Source organism: Medicago sativa, chromosome 3 (genome assembly GCF_051527215.1).
Source record: "Medicago sativa cultivar Bolivia chromosome 3, Bolivia_mono, whole genome shotgun sequence".
NCBI classification, from domain to species: domain Eukaryota; kingdom Viridiplantae; phylum Streptophyta; class Magnoliopsida; order Fabales; family Fabaceae; genus Medicago; species Medicago sativa.
In genome coordinates this window covers 78,584,996-78,608,914 of record NC_140751.1, presented here as the reverse complement: position 1 = coordinate 78,608,914, position 23,919 = coordinate 78,584,996, and the positions used below count along the sequence as shown (strand labels likewise).

Below are 23,919 nucleotides of genomic sequence, written 5' to 3'. Positions count from 1 at the left end.
TAGTAACATAAATGACAAAATTTGTAAAACAACACGAATTTAGTAACAACCAACTTTATAAAAATAGTGAATTATTTAGTAACAACCAAATATAAAGAATACTTAAAAAAAAAACAAATATAAAGAAGTTGCGCAAATCCTTTCTCATATACTAGCGAAAAGACGTGCATTCATTTTCCGCTCTTTTTATTGCGATAACGTTTGAAAATTATGTATAACAAAAAAATATAATCTATTTTTTTTAATGACACTAACAACAATCTTTATTATAGAAAAAGTTGTCTAAGGGTATAATTGGGATAACAAAAAAGTAAATATAAATATACACATCTAGTTTGTTACACTTTGTAAATCATAAAGGAAAATAGTTTGTTACACTTTTTAATTGAGGGCAATTTAAAAAAAAAAAAAAAGAGTTGAAAGGGGTTGTTTTCTTTATATATAGTATGGATATGAATTATTAGAAGAAAAAAAAACAAGATTGATCTCTAATAAAAACATTAGGTTATGACGTAATGTTTATTTGTGTATATATTTTTTTTTGCAACCGTTAAAGGATTCATTGAATTCATCATTATGAATTAACCGACAATAAAAATTGAGTTTTGAAATTCTTCTGAAATTCTCTATGTAGTCCTTCAGGAATGCATCAATATTGAATTCTTCAAAAATTCGTGGACAATAAAAATTAGTTTAAAAAAGAAAATTAAGGGATAAATACAAATGTGTGACTGGGAGATAAACACAATAGTATCACTTAGGAGACAAGTATAATGGTTTGACTTGGTCTAATAATATGCCCAATAACCCATGAGATAAATAATATTCATAACAAAAAGTTTAGGTTGTTACTAACTTACTATTTGTTTTTAGGGATTGTTTGTTACATATAATTTAAATAGACAAAAATCGTCCCCAACTCCTTTCACTATTCTCTCTTTTTCTATTGTTAACGATTTCGTCCGCAAGTTGGTGGTGTTATATACGTGAGTAAAACAATAATCCTTTTCAAAGTTTATTGATAATTTCACTTTCCATAAAAGGTTATAATAATACGTTCGAAGTCTTTTATTTTTTTTGAAGTAACGTTCAAAGTTTATTGATAATTTCACTTTCCTTAAAGGTTATAATAATACGTGAGTGACAACAATGGAAGAGGAAAGTGACAGAACAACAGGGCCAAATTGGTTTGATCTTCCGAGTGATTTGACAGCAAACATCCTTCAGAGGCTTGGTACGTTTGAAATTCAGAAGAGTGCATGCCGAGTGTGCCCGCAATGGTGGAACGTTTGCAAGGATCCTCTCATGTGGCGAACTATTCATATGCGCTGCACACGTAATTCACCCAATGCTTATCTGAATTTGGCAGAGATTTGTTGCAATGCTATCAAGAGAAGTAGCGGTCATCTCGAAGACATATATATTGAGCGTTTTTGCACCAGTGATCTCCTCAAATTCATAGCCGATAAGTAATTAATACCAAAATCTTAATTTATTCTTGCATTCAACTGTATGTTTTTATGAAGCATATTTTAATAGTTCTTTTTAATTCAAATTTTGCAGTGGCAGTCACCTAAGTTGCATGCGGCTTGTAAATTGTTCGAAGATTAGAGATAAAGGATTTACTGAAGCCGTGAGAAAGCTTCCACAGTTGGAGAAGGTTGACATTTCACATTGCCACCTAACCGATGTTTCTCTTAAAGCCCTAGGTCGATATTGCCCTCTTTTGAAATCCCTTAAATATTGTTCATGGTCGCTTGACTCTTGTGACTCTGATAAACTGGCGTTTGTTATTGCTGAAACGATGCCTGGTTTATGCCATCTTGATATGAAAGGACACGAGCTCACTGAACTTGGTGTGGTCGCCATTATTGATAGCTGCCCTCTTCTTAAATCTCTTGACATTAGCGATTGTCATTATTTGAATGAAGATTTGGAGAAAAGATGCATTGATCAGATCAATGACTTGCAACTGCCAAGTCGTTATATCCATGAAGACAACTATTCTGATGATGATTTTCAATGGTATGACAATGATGATTTGGAGAAAAGATGCATTGATTCTCTATGTGGAAGTCTATGTGATGACAATGATGTAAAACTAGGCTTTTAGTTTAGTGCAGACTTATTGGGGTCTTTGTTGACACTTACATTTTTGTGGATTCATGCTTGGTTTGTATCAATGGTATGCTTTCTTAATCAGTTGGATATTCTATGTTTTTGTAGCTGAATGATTTTGATTGTAATAATTTATCTGAGAAGTCTAATTGTATACTATGATTTTTTTTAATAATATATATTTTTTTTACTGTGATTTTATTTACTATGGTATTTTTTTAACAATATGGTTTTTTACTATGATTTTATTTACTATAGGTTGTTTGAGAAGTCTTATTATTTACTATCTATTTTTTTACAATGATTTTATTTACCATGGTTCATACTTTATACTCAACAAGAACATGTGACTAGGAACATGTTAATTAATTAAGTAAGAGAAATCCTGGAGCACTCTTTAGAGATCTTAATTAGTAGGTTTTTATTAAAATTTGTGAATTTAATTCATTGAAAATTAAAATATTAGACTTTTTAAAAGAATAATTTCTTGATTTGCAATCTGTAATGAGTGTTTTAGAGGTACTTGTTAGCAAGACACATTAATTAAACCAAAAGTTGGTTCACCACATGATAATTTATCTTCCTTCTACTCACATACACAAGAAAAAGTTCTATATCCTAGATGCAAAAACAAAAACGCTTTGCTGGAATTGGACATTGTCATCAATGTTTAAGCACGAAAAAGGAAAAGAAAAAAAAAGGGTTAAAGAAAGCTCACAAGATTTTATTGAAGCTTTACCTTGTTGGCTGTGCTTTGCTTCATCATCTTTGTTACAAGGCTATTACTTGTCTTTCTTCATTGATGCACTTTGAAACTTTGTTTGTATGGTTTAGGTATGGTGAGGACATTAGTATTTGTGATGGGTGTGGTAGGTATTTGTGTATGGAGGAGGGTATGAAAAATGTTTTAGGATATAATTTTGGGTGAGGAAGAATATGTTTGGGTTATTTTTGGTGGTTAGGGATGGATATCGTGTAAAAAAATTGGTTTTGGGAGGGGTTTAGGCCGTAACGGCCATTGCAGGTGGGTCACAATCCCCTCTGGTTTAGAACGTGGAGAAAATTTATCGAAGATTTGTGATGTCTTGGAGCATGACAATCAGAATGGCCCATTACAGTGGACCGTAACGCTCTCTGCATTTTGTGGTGTGTGGGTTGTTTTAGCTTCCTTTTTTCATTTTTTTGTGTGAATTCTATCTTCACATGAACTTCAAAAACTTACAAGAGTTTTATTAGCACGAAAATGTGGATTTCCTCCCAGAGAGTAATTATTTAAGGCATTTAGCTTGACCTTTTGTTCCTTAGTAGATATGAAGGAACATTGTGGACGAAATTTCCCCCTTCGTCAAAATCTTTCTCTTCTTCCCTTTTTTTTTTTTTGATGGGGTTCTCATCCAATGTCTTTTCAACCTTTTTGTGATGTTGTCGAAAGAAGATGCGATCGTCTGGAAGACATTGATATTGAGATTTTGGCAACGATGATCTCCATAAATGCATAGCTAATAAGTAATTAGTACCAAAATCTTTATTCCTGCATTTAAATTTAATTTTTATACTAGATATCTTATCATTTTTAAAAAGCATTTTCTTTTATTAATTTTACAGTGGTCAGCACCTACGTTGCACGCGGCTTGAAACTGCCATGTAACCTAACTGGATTTTTTTCATGAAGGTTTAGGGTTTAGGAACTTTTTTGTGAAGCTGTGAGAAAGCTTCCGCTATTAGAGAAACTTGACATTTCACATAGTAACCTAATTGGTTGCCCTCTAGAAGTCATTGGCTGATTTTGTCCTCTTTTGCAGTCGCTTAAACATGAAAGAGTGGGGTATGAACTTTGTGATTGTTGCGATGATATGGCGTTTGTCATCGCTGAAACGATGCCTGGTCTATGTCATATTGATTTCGATGGACACAGGCTCATTAATGTTGGTTTGCTTACAATTCTTGATAAATGTCGTTTTCTTAAATCTCTTTACGTCCATGAATGTTATTATCTTGATTTGAGTGAAAATTAAAGAAAGGAAAATGTTAACTAGTGCCCCGGGGCACTGATTAAGAAAACCAAATATAGTATAGGTACCTTGAAATTTGTATAGTCAAAGTTTAAAAAGTGTAAATAATGATGTTTTCAATGTAAATATTTCCTTTTTTGCTTCCTTAACTAGTGCCATGGGGGTACTAGTTAACAAGACCCTTAAAGAAAAGGTGCATTGATGAGATAGATGATTTGAAACTTCCAAATCCTATGAACTACGAGGACATGTCTTATGAGGATATTATGTCGACTCAAGAGCCTATGTCGTCTTATCGCCGTTACTAGCTAGTATGATATCTTTTGATGATTGTAATGATAATTATTAATTCTGAATGTTGAAAAACAATGCTTTTATTATAGGACACTTGTTAAGGATTCAAAAAATGAAAACAATTGATAATTTTTATGTAGAAAAAGTTGCTTTTTGAAGTTTCAATGTGTTGAATATACAAATCCGAAGAGTTTCCATTTTAAACTTCTTATCAAGTGTCCTTAGAGCACTTGTTAGCATTTCCCTTTATTATACCGTAGATTTCTTGACATGTATTCATCTTAGTGTTGGAGTTCTTACTTTAGCTAGTGTACTTGGCATGCTTTGTAAATCAATTAGATTAGATTATCTATGTTTTTGTTGCTGAATGATTCAGATTGTGGTTTTTCTTTGAGAAGTTTTAACATTATTTTAAGAATAATGCTAAATCTCGCGAAATTTAAATTCGTGGGAATACATGAAGCGACTATTCAACAGGAAAAAACTATTGTTAACTTTCTCCTCTTCTTTTTTTGGTGATGTCCGAGGTTCGATTTAATCAAAGCTAAAACAATACTCTAAAAAGTAATTTTTTTAAGTGATTTTTTTTATTAAAAACCCTATAACAAACAACCTCTTAGTTTTTTTTGATACAATTATACAAAAGAGATTTTTGGTACAAAATTTTCTCCATCTTTTGATACTTATTTTCTCAACCCACTAAAAAAGTTTTTTTTTTTTTTTTTTTTAAAAAAGCTACTCTTAACAACTTTTCATTTAAAGTTGTTTTTAGATATTTTTGTAGATTATAATTTATTTTCAAAAGTTGTAACAAACGTATAAAATACTCTTTAAAGAGATTTTAAAAAATAAAATAAAATAGTTAAAAAAGTTATAACAAACTTCCTCATCATGCCCGTTTGTTATGAGTTAAAATAAAAGTGATTTTTATATTGAATAATTTACAGATTATTTTCTAGAGATTTTATTAAACTATCAAAATCTATTTTGTGTTGTTTATCGTAGTTAAAAAAATAAGTTTGTTTGGATACAACTATTTTTGTTACAAAAGTACCTAAATCTTTTAACAATTACATTCTCTCTCATCTAAATGCGATTTTTTTTTTGGAATTCTGCTCTTCTCCCAACTCGTCTTGCTCATTCCCAATCAAACTTCCTAAAATGCCCCTGCGTGATTTAACTCACGCTAGTGTTAATTCTGCGTGACTTAACTCACATTGCGTGAGTTAACTCATGCTAGTGTAATCTTTACGTAAGTTAACTCACGCAGGGGCATTATGAGAATTTCAGTTGGGAACGAACATAAACAGTTGGGTGAATAGCAAAATTCTTTTTTTTTTTTGTTACAAAAACACAAAATTTTTAAAAAATGCTTCGGTGTAAAATAATTAGAATGGGCCTTAATTGGATTTTCTCTAGTTATTATTTTCATAATTAGAGAAAGATAATAAATTTCATAACTTGTGGAACCCTGGCCGCTGTGTTCCCCTTTCACTATTCTCTTTTTCTATTGTCAACACTTTTGTCCCTTGCTGCTGGTGTTAGTTTATTGATAATTTCACTTTCCAAACGTTGACTTGCACGATACGGTTTCTATAAAAAGGTTATAACAATACACGAATCAACTTATCAAATCGTTTCAGTTGCTTGGCTTCTTCTTTTATTCCAACAATGGAAGAGGAAAGTGAGAGCACAATAGGGCCAAATTGGCCTGATCTTCCGAGTGATTTGACAGCAAACGTCCTTCAGAGGCTTGGTGCGTTCGAAATTGTGACGAGTGCTTGCCGAGTATGCCCGCAATGGTGGAACATTTGCAAGGATCCTCTCATGTGGCGCAATATTCATATGCCCTACGTCAGTAATTCACCCTATGATTTTGAGGATTTGGTGAAGATTTGTTGCAATGTTATCAAACGGAGTTGCGGTCATCTTGAAAACATTGATATTGAGTATTATTGCACCGATGATACCCTCAAATGCATAGCCGACAAGTAATTAATACCAAAATCTCAATTTGTTCCTGCATTCAACTTTTGATATCTTATTGTTTTCATGAAACGTTTTTTAATAGTTCTTTCTAAATAAAATTTACAGTGGCAGTCACCTACGTTGCATGTGGCTTGTACGTTGTTGGGGGATTACAAATAAAGGATTTAGTGAAGCTGTCAGAAAGCTTCCGCGGTTAGAGGAGGTTAACATTATATTTTGCATTATATCTGAGGTCTCTCTTGAAGCCCTTGGTCGATCTTGCCCTCTTTTGAAATTGCTTAAATATCATGCATGGTACCCCACGCGATCTTGCAACTCAGAGAAAATGGCGCTTGCTATTGCTGAAACGATGCCTGGTCTATGCCATCTTGATATGAAAGGATACAATCTCAGTGAACTTGGTGTGCGTGCCATTATTGATAAATGCCCTCTTCTTGAATCTCTTGACATTAGTGATTGTCATTATTTGAGTGAAGATTTGACAAAAAGGTGCATTGAAAAGATCAAGGATTTGCAACTGTCATATCGTTATAAATATAAACAAATGAGACAACTATTATGATGATCATGCTTCTTTTTGGACGATATGATATCAGATGATGATGCTTTTCATTATTCATTCTCAATGTGGAAGTTCAAGTAATGGCAATGCTGAAGAACTAGATTTATTACTATATAGTGTAGATTTATTGCGGTGTGTCTATCTTGAAGTAAAATTTTGGATTGGGATCCTTGTTGACACTCAGATTTTGGTTGATTCATGCGTAGTTGGCATGCTTTCTTTATCAGTTAGACTATCTATGTTTTTGTTGCTGAATAATTTCCATTGTGATTTTTGTTTGAGAAGTCTTATTATTTACTAAGATTTTATTTCCAGTATATGTGTGATTTCTCCAAAATAAGTTTGCTTGTTAAAAATTGGCTAAGAATTATATATTCTAGAAGTAAAATGTGTATTCTCTTTGTGCCACAAAAATGCAGTAATCACCAACTAATTGGTTGCATCTGGTAAATAAAACAAACAGCCATGTGGTGAAGCACTTGATAATATAGTTCACTCTATGAAGACATTTTAATTGTATGGTGAAACTCTCACAGTTCAAAGTTAAGGTTCAAGTGTTTTGTGGGCGGCACTAAATATTTCCAACCCAAGTGGATTCAAATAGGAAAATAGGAAAATTGTTGGCATCAAAATCCCATGATCAACAAGAGCTAGACTAAATTGGGTCTTCCTCAACATGTCTTGCATTAAGGTCTCTGTCTTAACGGTGAAAGACTTGATGAATTCCAAAATTTATCATTGGTGCACACCTTCACCATTTCACCCAAACGGTGATATAGCCAAGGTGACCAATGTTTTCTTTTTCTATGAACACCGTTGGCTTAAATCTACAGCCTATCATTTAGTCCATGGTAGTACGAAGATTAGGGGTCTTCCAACATCCTTTCGAAGGGATTTTTGTAACACAAATACCTTTGTGTTTCCATTTGGAGGATATTATGGTTTTGGGGGTAACCCTTTCGTTCAAAACTTGTTTCTGGAGTAGGGCTTAACTTCCCTTTATCTATATCATTTCTATCCCTTAATGTAATGTATCAAGCAGTGTAATTTTGTCGAAATATATGAATACATATGTTCTATTTTCCATTTCTTTTTGGTCTATTAAATTTGTTAAAAATATCAAATACTTCATTTTACTATTAAATCAAACAAGGTTTATTCAAACTTCAGCACTAAAACCTTAATAACCCTAAAACTAACAAAGTATTCAGATGTAGAATTTCTATGAAACTCTAGACATCACTATTTCATCGAAAATAAAGGAAAACAACTGAAAGAAACATTGTAATATTCATAATATGCTCCATTACTTTGCTTGATCCACTAAAAATGAAACTACGTTGAAAGATGCGAACTCAAATTGTGTAACGACAACCTTCCTTCCTATTGAATGGCAAATTCAGCGCTCTACACGATATCCAGATTTCAAAAGGATTGTTGAGGAGCTTCTCGTTGTTAAAATTTTGAGAGAGAAGATACTAATGTTATTTTTATGTATAATTTTCAAAAATCTTAATCAACCACGTAATAATAAAAAGATTTTATTCAGTATAAAAGAAAAGGTGTTTGACCTTTCTGAGAGAGAGAAAATGTATTGACTTTGATGACATAGCTTGTTGAAAAAAATACCGCTTTCTAATTAGTTGGGAGCGGTGACAGATTTGAATCCATTCAAAAGTGACGACATGAAAGAAGTTCCCCATATTTTACATTGACGAATAACTTAGAGGGATCAAAAATTAACTAGAGTTGTAGATGATGTCTCACATTTTTGTTTTAATGATGTAGTATTAGCAAATATTTTTATTCTTTTTGTTTGAAAATTCGTCTAGGAAAATGATTTGTGTCCACACATACACTCACTCACTAAAGTCGAGTTGGCTATTGGGTGTATGACCTTTTATATATCATTATTTATCATAATCATTTATAATTGTAATCCTATAACTTCTCCTTAATTTTTTTAATAATAATTCAATAAAACTTATTCATGAATCGCACGAGTAGATGTCTAGTTGTAAATTAAAAAGTAGGGGTGTTTATGGTCCAAGTTGAGTTATTGTTTTGCCAAACTAGTTACCGATCCGATAAAACTTGATTCGTTTGTGTTGGATAAACAACCCTTATTTTTTATGTCAAATTTGAACCGACTTAACCTGATGTTTATCATGTTAGGTTGAATTGAGTCGAAGGTCAGTAAACATAACTTTTTTAAAATAAGAAAAATATCCAATTCTATTTCATGAAAACTCTATCATTTATACTAAATTTTGGTATTTGAAATACTCCATCCGTTCCATAATAATTGAGCCATTTTCAAAAAAATATTGTCTCAAAAAAGTTGACCCATTTCACTTTCCAATACAATATTAATTACTTTTTTCCAATTATAACTCTAATTAATACTACTTTCACCACTCTCAATTCAATATATTCTGTTTTGTATTTATGATAAAAAAAGAATGCACTAATACTTAACAAAGACACTCGAAATCGTTTTTCTCTCTTTTACTTATACACTTTTTCTTAATATGTGTGAAATGAGCAAAAAGCTCAGGTATAATGGGACGGAGGGAGTAATAAAACTTTGACCAACAATGTGTCGGTGCAAATAATAATGAATTTGGGACCCTAAAACATGTGGTTAGGGGTTTGATTCCTAACTCATGCGTATCCAAAAAAAAAATCAATTGGGAGGGGAGAACTCACTTTGTGTACCCTACATGTCCCCCGACGGAGATAGTCATTGCTAAAAGTGGATGTAAACTTTGTACTATGATGGTAACTAAAAAAATATTTTTTTTTTGAAGGATAACTAAAAAAATATTGTTAACACATAATTTACTTGAAACACTTCAAACTAACATATAAAATTACTAAAATATATTATAAAAAAATCAACATCTTTTTTTTTAATTGACTAAGTTTACGGCTTGGCATTATTTGAAATCATAAATTGATTATCCAAACTACTTTGGAATCGAATGTGTTGGTTGAGGTTGGATTTGTAAAGTGCAGATTGAATTGGGTTGGGTGATCCGATGAACGTCCCCTATTAAAATAAATATTTAATAATAATTTGTTTGGAACCCTAGCCGCCGTTTTCTTCTTTAACTATCCTCTCTTTTACTATTGTTAACACTTTCGTCCGCAAGTTGGTGGTGTTACGCGTGACTGCCAACAATCCTTTTCAAAGTTTTTTGATAATTTCACTTTCCAAACGTTTACTTTCACGGTATATATATGGAAATCAAATTATCAAATCGTTTCGGTTGCTTGGCTTCTTCTTCTATTCTAACAATGGAAGAGGAAAGTGAGAGCACAACAGGACCACTAGCAATGGAAAAGGAAATTGAGACCACAACAGGACCAAATTGGCTTGATCTTCCAAGTGATTTGACAGAAAACATTCTTCAGAGGCTTGGTATTGAAATTGTGACGAGTGCATGCCGTGTATGCACTCAGTGGTTGAAGATTTGCAAGGATCCTCTCATGTGGCGCACTATTCGCATGTGCTATGTCCCTGGTTTATCCTACCTACGTTTCAGGCGGATTTTTTACAACTTTGTCAAACGAAGTTGCGGTCATCTTGAAGACAATAATATTGAGTATTATTGCACCGATGATATCCTCAAATGCATAGCTGATAAGTAATTAATACCAAAATCTCAATTTATTCCTGCTTTCAGCTGTAGATATCTTAATGTTTTTATGAAACTTCTTTTAATTAATAGTTCTTTTTAATTCAAATTTTACAGTGGCAGACACTTACGTCGCATGGGGCTTGCACCTGGCATGTCAATTTCAAATGAAGTATTTAGTGAAGCAGTGAGAAAGCTTCCGCGGTTGGAGAAGGTTGTAATTTCACATCACTACCTAACTGATGTAGCTCTTGAAGCCCTTGGTCGATCATGCCCTCTTTTGAAATCGCTTAAATTTGTAAATTCAAGGTTTACATCTTGTGACTCTGATAAAACAGCACTTGTTATTGCTGAAACAATGCCTGGTCTACGCCATCTTGATATGAAAGGACACAAGCTCACTGAACTTGGTGTGCTCGCCATTATTGATAAATGCCCTCTTCTTGAGTCTCTTGACATTCGTGATTGTCATTATTTAAATGAAGGTTTGGAGAAAAGATGCATTGATCAGATCAATGATTTGCACATGCCAGTTCGTTATAACCATGAAGACAACTATTATAATGATCGTGCTTCTTTTTGGGGCAGTATGATATCTGTTCTGATGATGATGATTTTCATTATTGTGTGGAAGTTTAAGTGATAGCGATGATGAAAAACTAGGATATTATTATATAGTGTAGATTTATTGTCGTGTGTTAGTCTACGAGTAAAAATACGTATTTGGGATCCTTGTTGACACTCAGATTTTTGTGGTTGGAATGCTTTCTTAACAGTTGGGTATATCTATGTTTTTGTTGCTGGATGATTTCAAATGTGATTTTTGTTTGAGAAGTCTTATTATTTACAATGATTTTGTTTTGAGTGTATGTGTGATATCTCCATAATCGTATAAGAATGTTTGCTTGCTAAAAAATCCATTCTAGCAGTAAAATTTGTATTTCATGTGTCACAAAAATGCAGTAATCACCAACTTATTGATTGTTCGCTGATAAATAAATAAACGATAATGCTACTTATCACGAAATTTTTTGTGCCGGAAAAATCACAATGTATCGAAATAACAGAGTACCACTGCCTGCTTTCTCTTTAGCCACACATGTATTTCAAATAAACAGAAAATCTGACGGTGGAAAGGCATTCGTGAAACACTCGGGATGATTTCTTCGCTGTAAATAGCAGCGCCCATAAATAAAACTGCCAACTTGGTGAAGCACTTGATAACGTAGTTCACGCTGAAGACCCTTTAATTGTATAGTGAAACTTTCACAACTTACTTAATTGATATGTGTATTGTGAAAGTTGAGGTCCAAATTTTGTAACCTATGGAAAGTTAAAAACTCCGACTTGACTAATAATATGAAAATTGTTGGCATCAAAACCCCATGATCGAGCAAAGCTAGACTAATACGAACTTATTAATCTGAAAACTGATACATTGGTGGGCATTGAAGTTGGTTTACATGTGCACTCTCTCAAAACTGATACATTGGTTGGCATTGAAGTTGAAACTATGGGTGTATAAGTACACTTTTTCTTGTCCTTAGTTCATTCATATGATATTAATAGTAAACAATTTTTTAGATAAATAATTGTCTTTTTTTAAGAATAGATAACAGTCTATTGCACCTTTCCTAAAAAAAAAAAAACAGTCTATTGCACCTCAAAAATAAATTATAACAGTCTATTTTTTTAGTAAGAATATATATTTGATGATACTGGTTAGCCATTACATGGTAAATAATATTCTCTTTCTAAAGAATATAACATAGCAGATTTTGTTTTTGTCATATATTGTTTAAAAAGCCGAGACATCGTTGGTCGGGTGGCTTTTCTTTGGCAAATTTGGGTTGCACGTAATGATGTTATTTGGAATGACGCTCATCATACTTCAACAAGCATCGGAAGGACAACACTAGATACATGGCAGCAATGGCAAGCGGTTCATAAACAAATGCCGCGTTCCATGACCGTAACCATTTTACATCTTTTGCGTGTTGTGTTAGAGACTCATGTGGACAATTTATTCGGGCTCAAACATGCAAATGAGCGATGAATCATAACATAAAAGACTCGAAAACAATCCCATATATATGGAATTGTATTATAAGTTCAGGTTTGACTTCGGTAAACATTACAAAAGTATGTTCCTGCTACAAAAAGATAACAGTCTATTTTTTTTTTATTGGACATTTTAAATCTTTTTTTTGTGGTCAGGGTTTGAACTCCGGATCTTACATATTTTATGCATTGTCCAAACCAATTGAGCTAAGCTCACGAGGACAGACATTTTAAATCTATAACTTAATAATACTTTCCCTTAAAAAAAACTTATTGATAATAGTAATAGTTTTAAAGCGGTTCCGTTAAAGGTGAATATATTTGTCTGGCGTCTCTTTCTGAATAGACTTGCTGCAGACGTAATAGGTTTAATAATACTTTCCGTTAAAGCAAATGAGCGGGAAAAAATTAGGTTAAGTTGCTGCAGACGTAACAAAATTAATAAATAAGAATATGCTTATATTTGTGTCTGTGCAAACGACCTTGTTTAATATGTCTAACCTAACCCGGGCAACGCTGGGTCGCTAACCTAGTTAACCCTTATTTTCGTAACTTTTGTTATTCTTTTGGAACCCTAGCGTAGCCGTTTTCTCCTTCCACTATTCTCTCTATTTCCATAGTTTATTGGAAACTGCACTTCACTTTCCAAACATTTAGTTTTCCCTATAGGTGTCTATAAAAGGTTATAATAATAATAATACAAGAAGCACGTATTATCAAATCGTTTTGTGTTCTATTCTAACAATGGAAGTGGAAAGGGAAAGCACAAGAGGGCCGAATTGGCTTGATCTTCCTATAGATTTGACAGCAAACATCCTTCATAGGCTTGGTACGTTTGAAATTGTGACGAGTGCATGCCGAGTGTGTCCGCAATGGTGGAACATTTGCAAGGATCCTCTAATGTGGCGCTCTATTCACATGCGTTTGAAAATTTGTGATTCAGTCTTTGATTATTATAATGACGATAGTACGGTGAAGATTTGTTGCAAAGCTGTTGAAAAAAGTTGCGATCATTTGGAAGACATTGATATTGAGACATTTGGCAATGATGATCTCCTTGAATGCATAGCTAAAAAGTAGTTAACAAACCAAATTTTTTGTTCCTTGATGTTATATTATTTTTATCTAGCATTTTTTTTAATACTTTTTAATTCAAATTTTGCAGTGGCAGTCACTTGCATTCCATGCGGTTTGTAGATTGCTATAAGATTTCAGATGAACTATTTAGTGAAGTCGCGAGGAGGTTTCCACAATTAGAGAAGGTTGACATTTCACTTTGCTGCATAACTCCGGTCTCCCTTGAAGTGCTTGGTCGATCTTGCCCTCTTTTGAAGTCGCTTGAATTTGTAAAATGGAAGCCGCTTCAATTTGGACAATCGAGGTTTGTATATTGTAAGTCTGATGATAGGGTGGCATTAGTCATTGCGGAAACAATGTCTGGTTTATGTCATCTTGGTTTGAGTGGACATGAGTTCACTAATGTTGGTTTGCATGCCATTCTTGATAAATGCCCTCTGCTTAAATCTCGACATTCGTGGATGTCATTATCTTGAATTGAGTGATAGTTTGAAGAAAAGGTGCACTGATCAGATCAATGATTTGCAACTGCCAGTTCCTTGTTATGATGATGATATATAAGGACGGACTACAGGGACGGACTATGTTCCTTCTGAGTCATGGATCTTTGATCCTCCTGATTCATCGGACGATGAGTGGTTCTTTGATCCTCCTGGTTCAGTGTGATCCTTGATGATACTCAGATGCCAATGATGTTTGTTTTAAAGGTTTTTTTTTGTTAAAGGCAACGGAATGCAGGAGCTTTTACTTTTACTACCAGTGCACTTTAAATTCCCCTAGAACCTTTTACCCATGCGTAGTTTCCATCCTTTTTTTAATTAGTTCGATTTTATATACATGTCTTTGTTGCATGATTGATTTTGATTGTGGTTTATGTTTGAGAAGTATTTAAGATTATTTTAACAATGTGAACCTGTTTATGTGTGATTTCTTCGAGATCGTATAAAAGTTAAAGCATGAAAAAAAATAATGTAAGAATTTGACAAAAAAAAACTGTAATCTAGAGAAAATTAAAACCTAACCAAGGCTCAAAAGACAAAATATACGAAAATTGTAGGTATCAAAATCACATGGTAAGTCAGAGCTTGAACATTAAGAACTTTCTTTGCAAATTTTGTCGGATGCAAAACTGGTGGTATACATGTGCACTCTCGAGACAGAAACATTGCTTATCATTGAAACTATGAGGGTATATAAGTACATCATTTTCTTGTTCTTTGTTCATTCTATGCTTAAAATTCTATAATTAAAATCATTTTTAACAACCCAGTGAAATCACGAGATGATTGCATTGTACAATTTAGATCGATTGATTTCAAGGTGAATCAATTCTGAAGGAGCTAACTTGGATCTAAAACTTAGTGAAATGGCTTTTCGGTTAAAAAGGCAATAACAACACTATATTTGATATGAACAATTTTGAGTAATACAAATGAATCAAAGCATATTAGCCACAAACCCAACACAGATACATCACTCAAATCTCAACTCGTATCATTCCATCTCCTTGTCAGGTCCTATGTACATGGTACAACATACAGAAACAACAATAAGTAAAATTCCAACGAGGTGATCGAAAGCTGGGGACACTAATGTCAAAGTAAGGCTCCAAAATTGGGTTAGTGCTGCCTGAAAAACAGAAATATATAGCTTTATATCAGTCCCTAGACTAGTATTCAAATTTGAGTATCATGAAAAAGAAATAATACACTAGAAAAGGATGTAATCATAAGTTAGTTGCTAAGAGACAATAGTGCATAAGATTAGACAAAAAGACATGTGGCAGAAAATAACCGATCAGATCAATTCATATTATTGACAATGTTAAGACATTAAATCTATCTAGTAGACTATGTGATCAAGGGAAATTACTAGAAGCTCAAGTTAAGGCTAGTTCCAACATGTTTAACCAGGAAGAGACTAAATGCAAAAAGCAATGCAACAAAGAGATTAGAAAGCAAGATCTTGAGATATTATAAATCAAGGTCTCTCCATCATCCCTGACCTACTTCCATCATGACTACAAAAACTACACAACAGAGTGATACACTCCTTACAACATTTTCCTACATGTTATTCATTTTTTGCAATATCATAATCCAACAATTCTTGAATATTTATATAGTGCAATTCTTTTTAGTTCTCTTTCCAATTCCAAAAATGCTAATGACAAAATGCAAACTTTTCTGTTGATTTCCCAACTAGTTAGGGTCTCTAATACATAGAAACAAAGTGGTCAAAATTAAAATGACAAACGTAAAGAGAACGTCTAGGAAACAGCTGTACAGTGATGATACCTCCATGTACTGGATGTTGGCAACTTTACCCATCCTCTCAAGTTGTAGTCCTCGTGCTAACAAGACCTGTATAAGATTGATGTATAATAATAACACCATCATATATTAAAGTGTGTTTCATTGTTTCAACTACCAGAGAAAAACAATGAAGATAAGCTAGAATATAGAGATAAAAATATCATAATCAGCATAGAGTTGCACCTCAGCAAAGAAGGCTAGAATACCAAGTACAACCATAAGTAAAATTGACTGAACTGTTGGTAGAACAAAATCCTGTACAAATAAGACAAAGTGTGTTATAAGTACATTTAATTTTTATAGATATGACATGGACAGATCCTTAATAGCATTGTAAAGGATATTAAATGCTAACAAAAATTACTTCGACAAACAACATTTGAAATCTTACAGGTGCATGCCAAAAAAAAAAATATCATGCATATGATCCAGACTAATCCTTAATAGCATTTGTGGAAGATGAAAAATGCTAATAAAAATTACTCAATCAAGCAACATCTGATATCTTACTGGGGTTTCATATAAAATGAACCCATGAAAATATTGGTTCATGATGGACCAATTTTTTCAACGGTAGATTATATGAATCCACTAAATCTTATCATGGTCTATAACCACTAAATCTAACTCATCTTCTCTATCACTCTTGTATCTTCCAGACTTCCTCACTTAGACAAACAATGTTTTAATAAACTTGTTGGATTTCAAAATTCTTACGATCCTAATACCACTTACTAGGATTTTAAAAGTCTTACTTTAATTAATCAAATAATGAACAAGATTTGATAAAATAATTTTAAGAAACTCAAATACTATGGTGTCCAGATTTAACACAATACTCACAACCCAAGTGACGGACAAGGTTGTGCTGCCTGCCTTAGAGGGTTGTATCTCTTTTTTCTATGGATTTTTGTTATCTTTTTGGCACATGTTTGGTAATGGTAGGATAATTTCTTTGGGTTTTGGGTTTTGTCATTGTAAAAAAAAAAAATGATGAAACTTGCTTTAGCTATGGAAATCATGTTTCTATGATATGGAGAAGCTGTAGCTGGGAGCTTGGATTTGAAGCAGAGCCAACTACATTAAAAAAAAAATTGGAATATGATATAATTTTGGCTTTGGTTTCTTTGGGAGTTGGGATTGTGAATGGAGACTCTTTATGTTCTTACTTCAAAGCTCTGAGTATTAATATTAAGCTTTCAAACCCATTGAAAGAGAAAGAATCTGAAGTCTGAAAGAGGGAGCTTGCAATGAGAGAGACAAAGTTGATAGGTTTTATTTGGTGTGGATAGACCATGATAAGAATTGGTAGATGATTTAATCTAAAGGTGAAAAATAAATTGGTCCATCTTAGACCAAAACTACAAGGGTCCAAGCTAAATGCCACCTCTTACTGGTCCAAGCCTCAAGAAAATATTATTCATAAAGAGTATTCTGTTTGGTTCCAACACTTTCTTTCAGAGATTAACTTGTCTAGTAAAATTACCCCTTTTCACAACTTTACGGTCTTTTGCACTTATTATTGAAAATAAAAAATTTATGAATGAAAAAATAAAAAGAGAAAAATGTACCCATAGTTTTGTATAAATATTTATACAACAAGTTAGAAAAATATAGCATCTTTATAAATTTGTGAAAACACTAAGCGGAAAAAAAATGATTTCTAAAACCAAACAAACCCAAAGCTTTTGTATATAGACTGTTATACGCATAGATCATCATTAATATTAATTTATTAAAGCACCAACAAATGATTGAAAAAGAGATTCAACCATTACAAGTACAAAATTACCTCAAAGACATAAGTACATATTCCCATTGCAGGGCTAGCCAGTATGCCAAATGAAAAGACAGTCAACCTGCAGTGAAATAGAAATTCATAGAACTAAGTTAAAGATAAATTTACATCTCTAAACTAAAATGGAAAAAAATTTGTGGATTATTTCGCTATAGTATTGTCACATGCCAGCTCTAGTTACAGCAATCATTGCACAATGACTAGTACTCTGCACCTCTATGCACTAAAAAGAAAAGCTCAGAATTATGTGGTGACATCCCATTTACTTTGATACCATAGTACAGATAAACTGATTGGAACAGGAATAAATTCTAAAACAAAAAGAGGGAAAATATTTTGTAGACATACATATTCTCTCTTGGTTTCTAACAATTAACCATAACCAAAATAGAAATAACCAGAATAACAAAACCAAAGCATAAACCGGGAGCATAATATTTGTGTGTTTGATCAATGGGGTACATCAGAACAAACAACTGTGTAATCTTACAGTGGCTGGTCAGATGCTTTAGCTCCAGCCTTTATAAGACAGTAACTAGTTCCACCAATTATTGATGAAAATATGCCCACTAGGATTGCAAATATATGATGACTTGGCTTAGCATTTGCATTGCTTGCTTCATCAACTTTGTCTAACTGTCCTGGAAAATCCACATTCGGAAATTTAGTTAAAGTATATCAACTATTCTTCCCAAACCTAGATAATGCAAATTATATGCCTCGAAATCATACAAACGCAAAATTATAACATGAGACTACCTACAAACAACAAATCTGTTCTTTATTCTAGATCTTGTAAGCTTACTATAAATCAACGGGAACAAACAACTGGTAAATTATACAGATGATACTGCAACTAAAAGAAAATGAGTTAGGAACTACTGTACCTTGTGTAGCAAGCATTTCTCGGAAGAAAAAGAGCACGCCGAAGAAACTACAAGCAAGACCTGAAAAATACACGGCATTGAAAAAAATAATCAGTACTCGCAAATTGTAATAGATAATGAATACACATTTTTATAGTTGTCAAATTACTTCTTGTACGTAAAATATGGAATTTTAGTGTTTGTAAAATTCTACGTAATACAAGAATCGTGGTTAACTTTCAAGACTTTTAAGAGCCTAAGTTTCGTGTTTGGGTTGTACATCTTATTCCTAGTTTGTTTAGGATTCTAGTTCCTAACGTATGTCAGCATTGCTTTAACTTTTAAGTTCCACTTTCTTGTCCGGGTAGTATGAGGTTTACTTGGGTTACCTACACAAGGTTTAGTATGCCAGTAGAGTGCAGTTATCATTGAAACCATTCATAATATTTTTGAGGTGTTGAGTTTCCAGTATAAACAAAAATGAAGTAAAACAAAAGATCTTAAATGGCAGTTAGAATTCATAGAATACAGTTAACAGCTCACAAACTACTACCTTGTCTTTCTAGACCGAATGAAACTTCATAAAAAAGTTTAAGCAAAACTAAATAAAAATTATTCATTATATAGACAAGTAATTAAGCATAAAATAGAGCTAAAATTTTCTTCACGTTACATCATAATTTTATAATAGCAGATAGTGTATGAACAGAACTATTAAATCTTACTTGCTATATCCGCAATTTTCAATTTCTCACGCAAAAAGAACCGTGCCATTACTGAAGCCATGATTGGAGTCGTTGAATTCAACACAACAGCCTGAACAAAAGGCAACTTCTGAAAGCTGAAAAAGAACAGATTTCTTTTATAACAATAGTTGGGAATTACTTAAGAACACAAGGTTGCAAAGGATGAATGGGTTGAACATAAGCTCAGTTTACTAAAGCAAATCGTTGATTATGTCAAATTGTGAAGTAAGGTTTCAACTTAATACGAAGAATATTGTAATTTGTATGTATATAAAAGAAAAATTGTCAACATGGAGTTCGTTCCATATAATTTTTTTTTTTAACAGCATTCCATATAAAATATTAAATCATTTTATTTTTCACAAACTTGATACAACAACAACCAAGCCTTATCACACTGAGTGTGGTTGGCTACATGGATCAAATTACGCCACTAATGTCATATCATAAACCATATTTTGATCCAACTCATTAATCTCTAGATCTTAATAGTTTCTCTTATAGTTTTACTAGGTCTATAACTGCCTCTAGTAATTTGACTACCCTCTATCTGATCTACTCTCCGTACAAAAGCATCTACAGGTCTTCTCTCTACACACCCAACCCACCTAACCTAGTATCCACCATCTTTTTTACCAAACCATCTTTTCTTCTTTTTTTCAAACTTCAGTTACACAAAAATGCAATGTAAATCACATTTCTAAAACCTTCATCGAATATTAAACTAGAAAGTAGGAAATAGTGCAATTACTGTTTAAACCAGAAAGCTCTATAAAATATGCCTTACGAAAAAAACTATCAACATTGAAGAACAGTGTTATCCAGTACTATCCTAAAACTATGATATTTGAAAAACTTTCAAAGATAAATAGAGAAGGGAAAAGGTCCACTAGAGAAAATATAATTCCAAAATGACAAATTAAGTGCTGAAAAGATTGGATATTGAGACCCAAAAAAAAAACCTCAAAGACTACTTACCAATATACAAAACTTGACATTGATATACAACCTGCAAGGGCTCTTAAAAGTAAAATGATTCTAACATTGGATGTTCCAAACAGTGGTTGTTCACTCCTTCTTAACCACAAATATGACAGTATCAAGATAATTGTACATCTTGTAAAAGCAGTCTCAAACAAAGGAATTGCCTGAACTGCCAAGTCAAAAATGTTATTGCAAAAATTAAAAGGAGAGCCCAAAATACAAGCAAAAAAGATAATTGCAGATCTTGAGAAGAAAAAAAAAATCTAAAATTTAACTGAACATCCATTATACTTAATGTACAATGAAATATAGAGCTAGTCTACCTAAAATGAATTCAAAGTAGCTAATTCAGCACTCAAGGACCATTGTACGATGGTAAAATTTAGCTCAAAACAAAATTAGATGGCTTAAATCACATATTTGGCAAATTAAACCATTAGATTGAGGGGTTTTAGTAGTTTAAGAGACAGAGGTCTTAAGCAGTGTTGTCAATCGCGGATTGCGAAAAATAGCAGCTTGTTCATACTCCGCTAAACTACAGCGCCATAACGCCACAATTCCAGCTATTTGACTTTACTTTGTACTGAATATCGGACTGCGGAACAAAAGCAATCAATTTAACAACACTGGTCTTAAGCTAAATAACTTAAGTCCCTATGCAGTAAAGCCAATATTTGACATATAAGAACTATCAGAGTAACATAAATGTCAATGGAATGAATAGGGAAGGATATTATGAACCCTCTCCTTTCCCTACCCAAAAATAAAAACATAAAACATAAAAGATCAACATCACAGAAATTCATAACATCTAACTCCAAACAGAATTGCTTTCGAACCAAAGTTTTTTCTTTGTTTTCAACATATGGCAAATGCAAAATGATAATCAAAGAAAACGACATACTATGCAAAATAAGTAAATAACAGAACATTACCAGAAAAAATATTGGAAAGAACTCCCATAAAAAAGTAAAGGAAAGATGACAAAGCCATGCATAGTAAACCAGAGTATCTAGAACCGTTCCATATCCACAATATACATTGAGTGAATGGAGATGTCTCAGACTCAAGTAGTCTTGTTACTTCATCCTGCAACCAAATACATAAAGAAAAAAAAAAATCCATCACATTTTGTTCACATTTTCCTCAATTCATTGCCCTTTTACAACTCAGCTTGAATTTTACAACATCACTCTGTAGCACCTACACCTCAAATTGAATGTGTATTAGGTGTCCTACCTATGAAGCACTCACACAGACACAAACACGACACAGACACGTTGACACCGGTAATTATTTGTGGAAATGACAAAACTGAGAGTAATGTATGTTTGACTCTGCGTTGACAAAAATTAATTTTGAGTAAATTGATTCTGGTTAAAATTGAGTTGAAGGTAAAATGATTCATGTTTGGATTCATTCGTGTAAAAGTGAGTTGAACAATAAATTTGAGTATTAAAATCAATTCTACAATCAAAATCTCCAATCTCTAGCTTCAAATAGAATCTAGTCAGGCAAAATCAATTCTACTCGAGCAACCAAACATGTCATAATCAATTATACACGTCAAGAATCAAATTTGACCTCTCTAGAAGTAAAACCAAACATAGTTGTAATCATATGCGCCATGTAGGACACTGACACATGTCAGACACTGCACCGATGCAAATGATTACATTCAATTAATTAATTTTCTCACATTATTACCAATGTTGACGTGTCATTGTAAAGATATGAAAAACATGAATGAATGAAATTTATGATATATATATTTATTTATACATTGAAAGAAATGAAAGATTTCATACTCGGGGTTGTTTTCTTCTGGGATAAGAAGCGGTGAAGATATTGATCTTAGGTCTATCAGTATGGGAAAGAAGAGGGGCAATTTGGTCATGAACATTATCACGAGAGTCATCGGAAGAAGAAGAAGATGGAAGTGGTGGTGGTTGTGGTATGTCACGAACAATGAGCTCGACGACGTGATCTGAACCGTTGGATTCGGGAGACGCCATGGTTGATTTTGGAGCATGCATTTCATTCAGATTTGGAAAAGTCGTAACGGAATGAAACGACGTCAGATTGAAGGAGGGTGAAAGTGATGATGACAGACAAAGAAAGGGTCAGAGAGAGAGAGAAAGATGAGAGAAAGAGGACCCGATTAGCTAGCTAGCTACCCATGTCTTTTTGTTTTCTTTTTTCTTTCTTACACAATCATTGAAAATCAATATCAGTATTTTTCCTTTCTTTTTTTTATGTAAAAATCAGTTTTTCTATTTAAACAAAAAGATTTTTTATTAGGGGAGACTAATTCTATTCTCTTTAAAATTTGTATGTCTGTCTATGTGAATGTGTTCAAACATATTTTATTGGTTTTATGACCAAATAAGTATTTATCAATTAACAAATTCTAGTTAACTTAATCTAATTTATTAAATCTACTATCAAAAAAAAATTAATTTATTAAACCTAACCCTTTTTTTAAGAAAATTCATGCAAATAAGAGATTAAAGAAAGAAGTCATTCTTTTTTTTAGAGAGAAAGTAGTCATTTTGTTTATATGTTTTAAACCAATTCAACCAGCTGAAGAAAATAGTCAATTTGCCAAATTGTGTTTCTTTTTAGAAAGAAAAAAAAAATAGTTGATTGGTCCTTTTATTTTTTTAAATAAATCTTTTAAAATAATCGTGATTTTAAGTTCAGTCGATTCAATCTTTGATCAAATTTTTAAGGAAAATGCTAACAAATGTTCTTTTGACATTTGATAAGAAGTCTAAAGTATAAATTCTATATTGGGGTTTGTGTATTCAACACGTTGAAACATACAAAAAAAAAACAATATTTTCTACATGAAAGCTATTACTCCCTCCATTCCTTTTCTTTTGATGTTTTAGAACTTCAACTATATTCCAAAACTTTTGATGTTTTAGTGAATTTATTATTGTTTTCTCAAGTTTATCCTTGTTGGAAAACACAATAAACTATTAAAGTAGGTGTGACCTTTGGTTTATCACATGTGAATTTAATGATAAATAAAGACATTTAAGTAAAACACACACAAATATTTATATACTTTAATTACTCCTTAAAACTTGTGTCAAGAGCTAAAACATCAAAAGAAAAGGAATGGAGGGAGTACTTGTTTCCATTTTTAAATTTTGAACAAGTGCTCTTGTTAGCACGACCCAATTTTTAAAACAATATTGTGATTAAATTAAGCCTTAAACATGTTTTTAATCCATGTGAGCATAGGGATCTAGTTTTAAGTAGAATGCCTAATTTTATTCTCTTTGGCCAATCTCTTTCAATCTAAACATACGTAGTTAACAGAAATACTCCATATTATTGGGTCGTTGCGGTTGCATGATGGGTGAACCTTTACGTTCACACCCGTTGTGACTTAGATTCAACTCGGTAATTCCATCGTTAATAGGCGTATACATAAATTTCATCGCA

At 32.6% G+C, this 23,919-nt stretch overlaps 4 protein-coding genes and 1 pseudogene across 4 annotated transcripts; 4 read left to right on the top strand and 1 right to left on the bottom strand.

The window, feature by feature from the left end:
* Positions 1-1,149: 1,149 nt before the first annotated feature.
* LOC146940548 (putative F-box/LRR-repeat protein 9) lies at positions 1,150-2,147 on the top strand. Its single transcript, XM_085757978.1, has 2 exons — positions 1,150-1,469; positions 1,564-2,147. The coding sequence occupies exons 1-2, from the start codon at positions 1,150-1,152 to the stop codon at positions 2,111-2,113; spliced, it is 870 nt and encodes a 289-aa protein (XP_085614104.1). The 3' UTR covers positions 2,114-2,147.
* A 3,948-nt stretch (positions 2,148-6,095) lies between these two features.
* On the top strand, positions 6,096-6,975 carry LOC146940547 (putative F-box/LRR-repeat protein 23). The gene is made up of 2 exons (XM_085757977.1): positions 6,096-6,415; positions 6,519-6,975. The coding sequence occupies exons 1-2, from the start codon at positions 6,096-6,098 to the stop codon at positions 6,973-6,975; spliced, it is 777 nt and encodes a 258-aa protein (XP_085614103.1).
* Positions 6,976-10,233: 3,258 nt separating this feature from the next.
* On the top strand, positions 10,234-11,401 carry LOC146940546 (putative F-box/LRR-repeat protein 9). Its single transcript, XM_085757976.1, has 2 exons — positions 10,234-10,625; positions 10,734-11,401. The coding sequence occupies exons 1-2, from the start codon at positions 10,276-10,278 to the stop codon at positions 11,257-11,259; spliced, it is 876 nt and encodes a 291-aa protein (XP_085614102.1). The 5' UTR covers positions 10,234-10,275; the 3' UTR covers positions 11,260-11,401.
* A 2,005-nt stretch (positions 11,402-13,406) lies between these two features.
* LOC146940545 (putative F-box/LRR-repeat protein 23) lies at positions 13,407-14,416 on the top strand (annotated as a pseudogene).
* A 709-nt stretch (positions 14,417-15,125) lies between these two features.
* LOC146940544 (Nodulin MtN21 /EamA-like transporter family protein) lies at positions 15,126-22,710 on the bottom strand. The gene is made up of 10 exons (XM_085754235.1): positions 22,272-22,710; positions 21,399-21,552; positions 20,458-20,632; positions 19,459-19,574; positions 18,755-18,814; positions 18,358-18,508; positions 17,862-17,928; positions 16,253-16,324; positions 16,052-16,117; positions 15,126-15,383 (listed from the first exon to the last, which is right to left on the bottom strand). The coding sequence occupies exons 1-10, from the start codon at positions 22,497-22,499 to the stop codon at positions 15,249-15,251; spliced, it is 1,224 nt and encodes a 407-aa protein (XP_085610361.1). The 5' UTR covers positions 22,500-22,710; the 3' UTR covers positions 15,126-15,248.
* Positions 22,711-23,919: the final 1,209 nt, after the last annotated feature.

Coding starts and splice junctions, on each gene's coding strand:
- LOC146940546 (XM_085757976.1), top strand. CDS start 10,276: ATGGAAGAGGAAAGTGAGAGCACAACAGGACCACTAGCAATGGAAAAG. Junction 10,626..10,733: donor CTCAAATGCATAGCTGATAA/GTAATTAATACC, acceptor CAAATTTTACAG/TGGCAGACACTTACGTCGCA.
- LOC146940548 (XM_085757978.1), top strand. CDS start 1,150: ATGGAAGAGGAAAGTGACAGAACAACAGGGCCAAATTGGTTTGATCTT. Junction 1,470..1,563: donor CTCAAATTCATAGCCGATAA/GTAATTAATACC, acceptor CAAATTTTGCAG/TGGCAGTCACCTAAGTTGCA.
- LOC146940547 (XM_085757977.1), top strand. CDS start 6,096: ATGGAAGAGGAAAGTGAGAGCACAATAGGGCCAAATTGGCCTGATCTT. Junction 6,416..6,518: donor CTCAAATGCATAGCCGACAA/GTAATTAATACC, acceptor TAAAATTTACAG/TGGCAGTCACCTACGTTGCA.
- LOC146940544 (XM_085754235.1), bottom strand. CDS start 22,499: ATGCATGCTCCAAAATCAACCATGGCGTCTCCCGAATCCAACGGTTCA. Junction 21,553..22,271: donor CCAGAAGAAAACAACCCCGA/GTATGAAATCTT, acceptor ATTTGGTTGCAG/GATGAAGTAACAAGACTACT. Junction 17,929..18,357: donor AAAGCATCTGACCAGCCACT/GTAAGATTACAC, acceptor ATTTCACTGCAG/GTTGACTGTCTTTTCATTTG.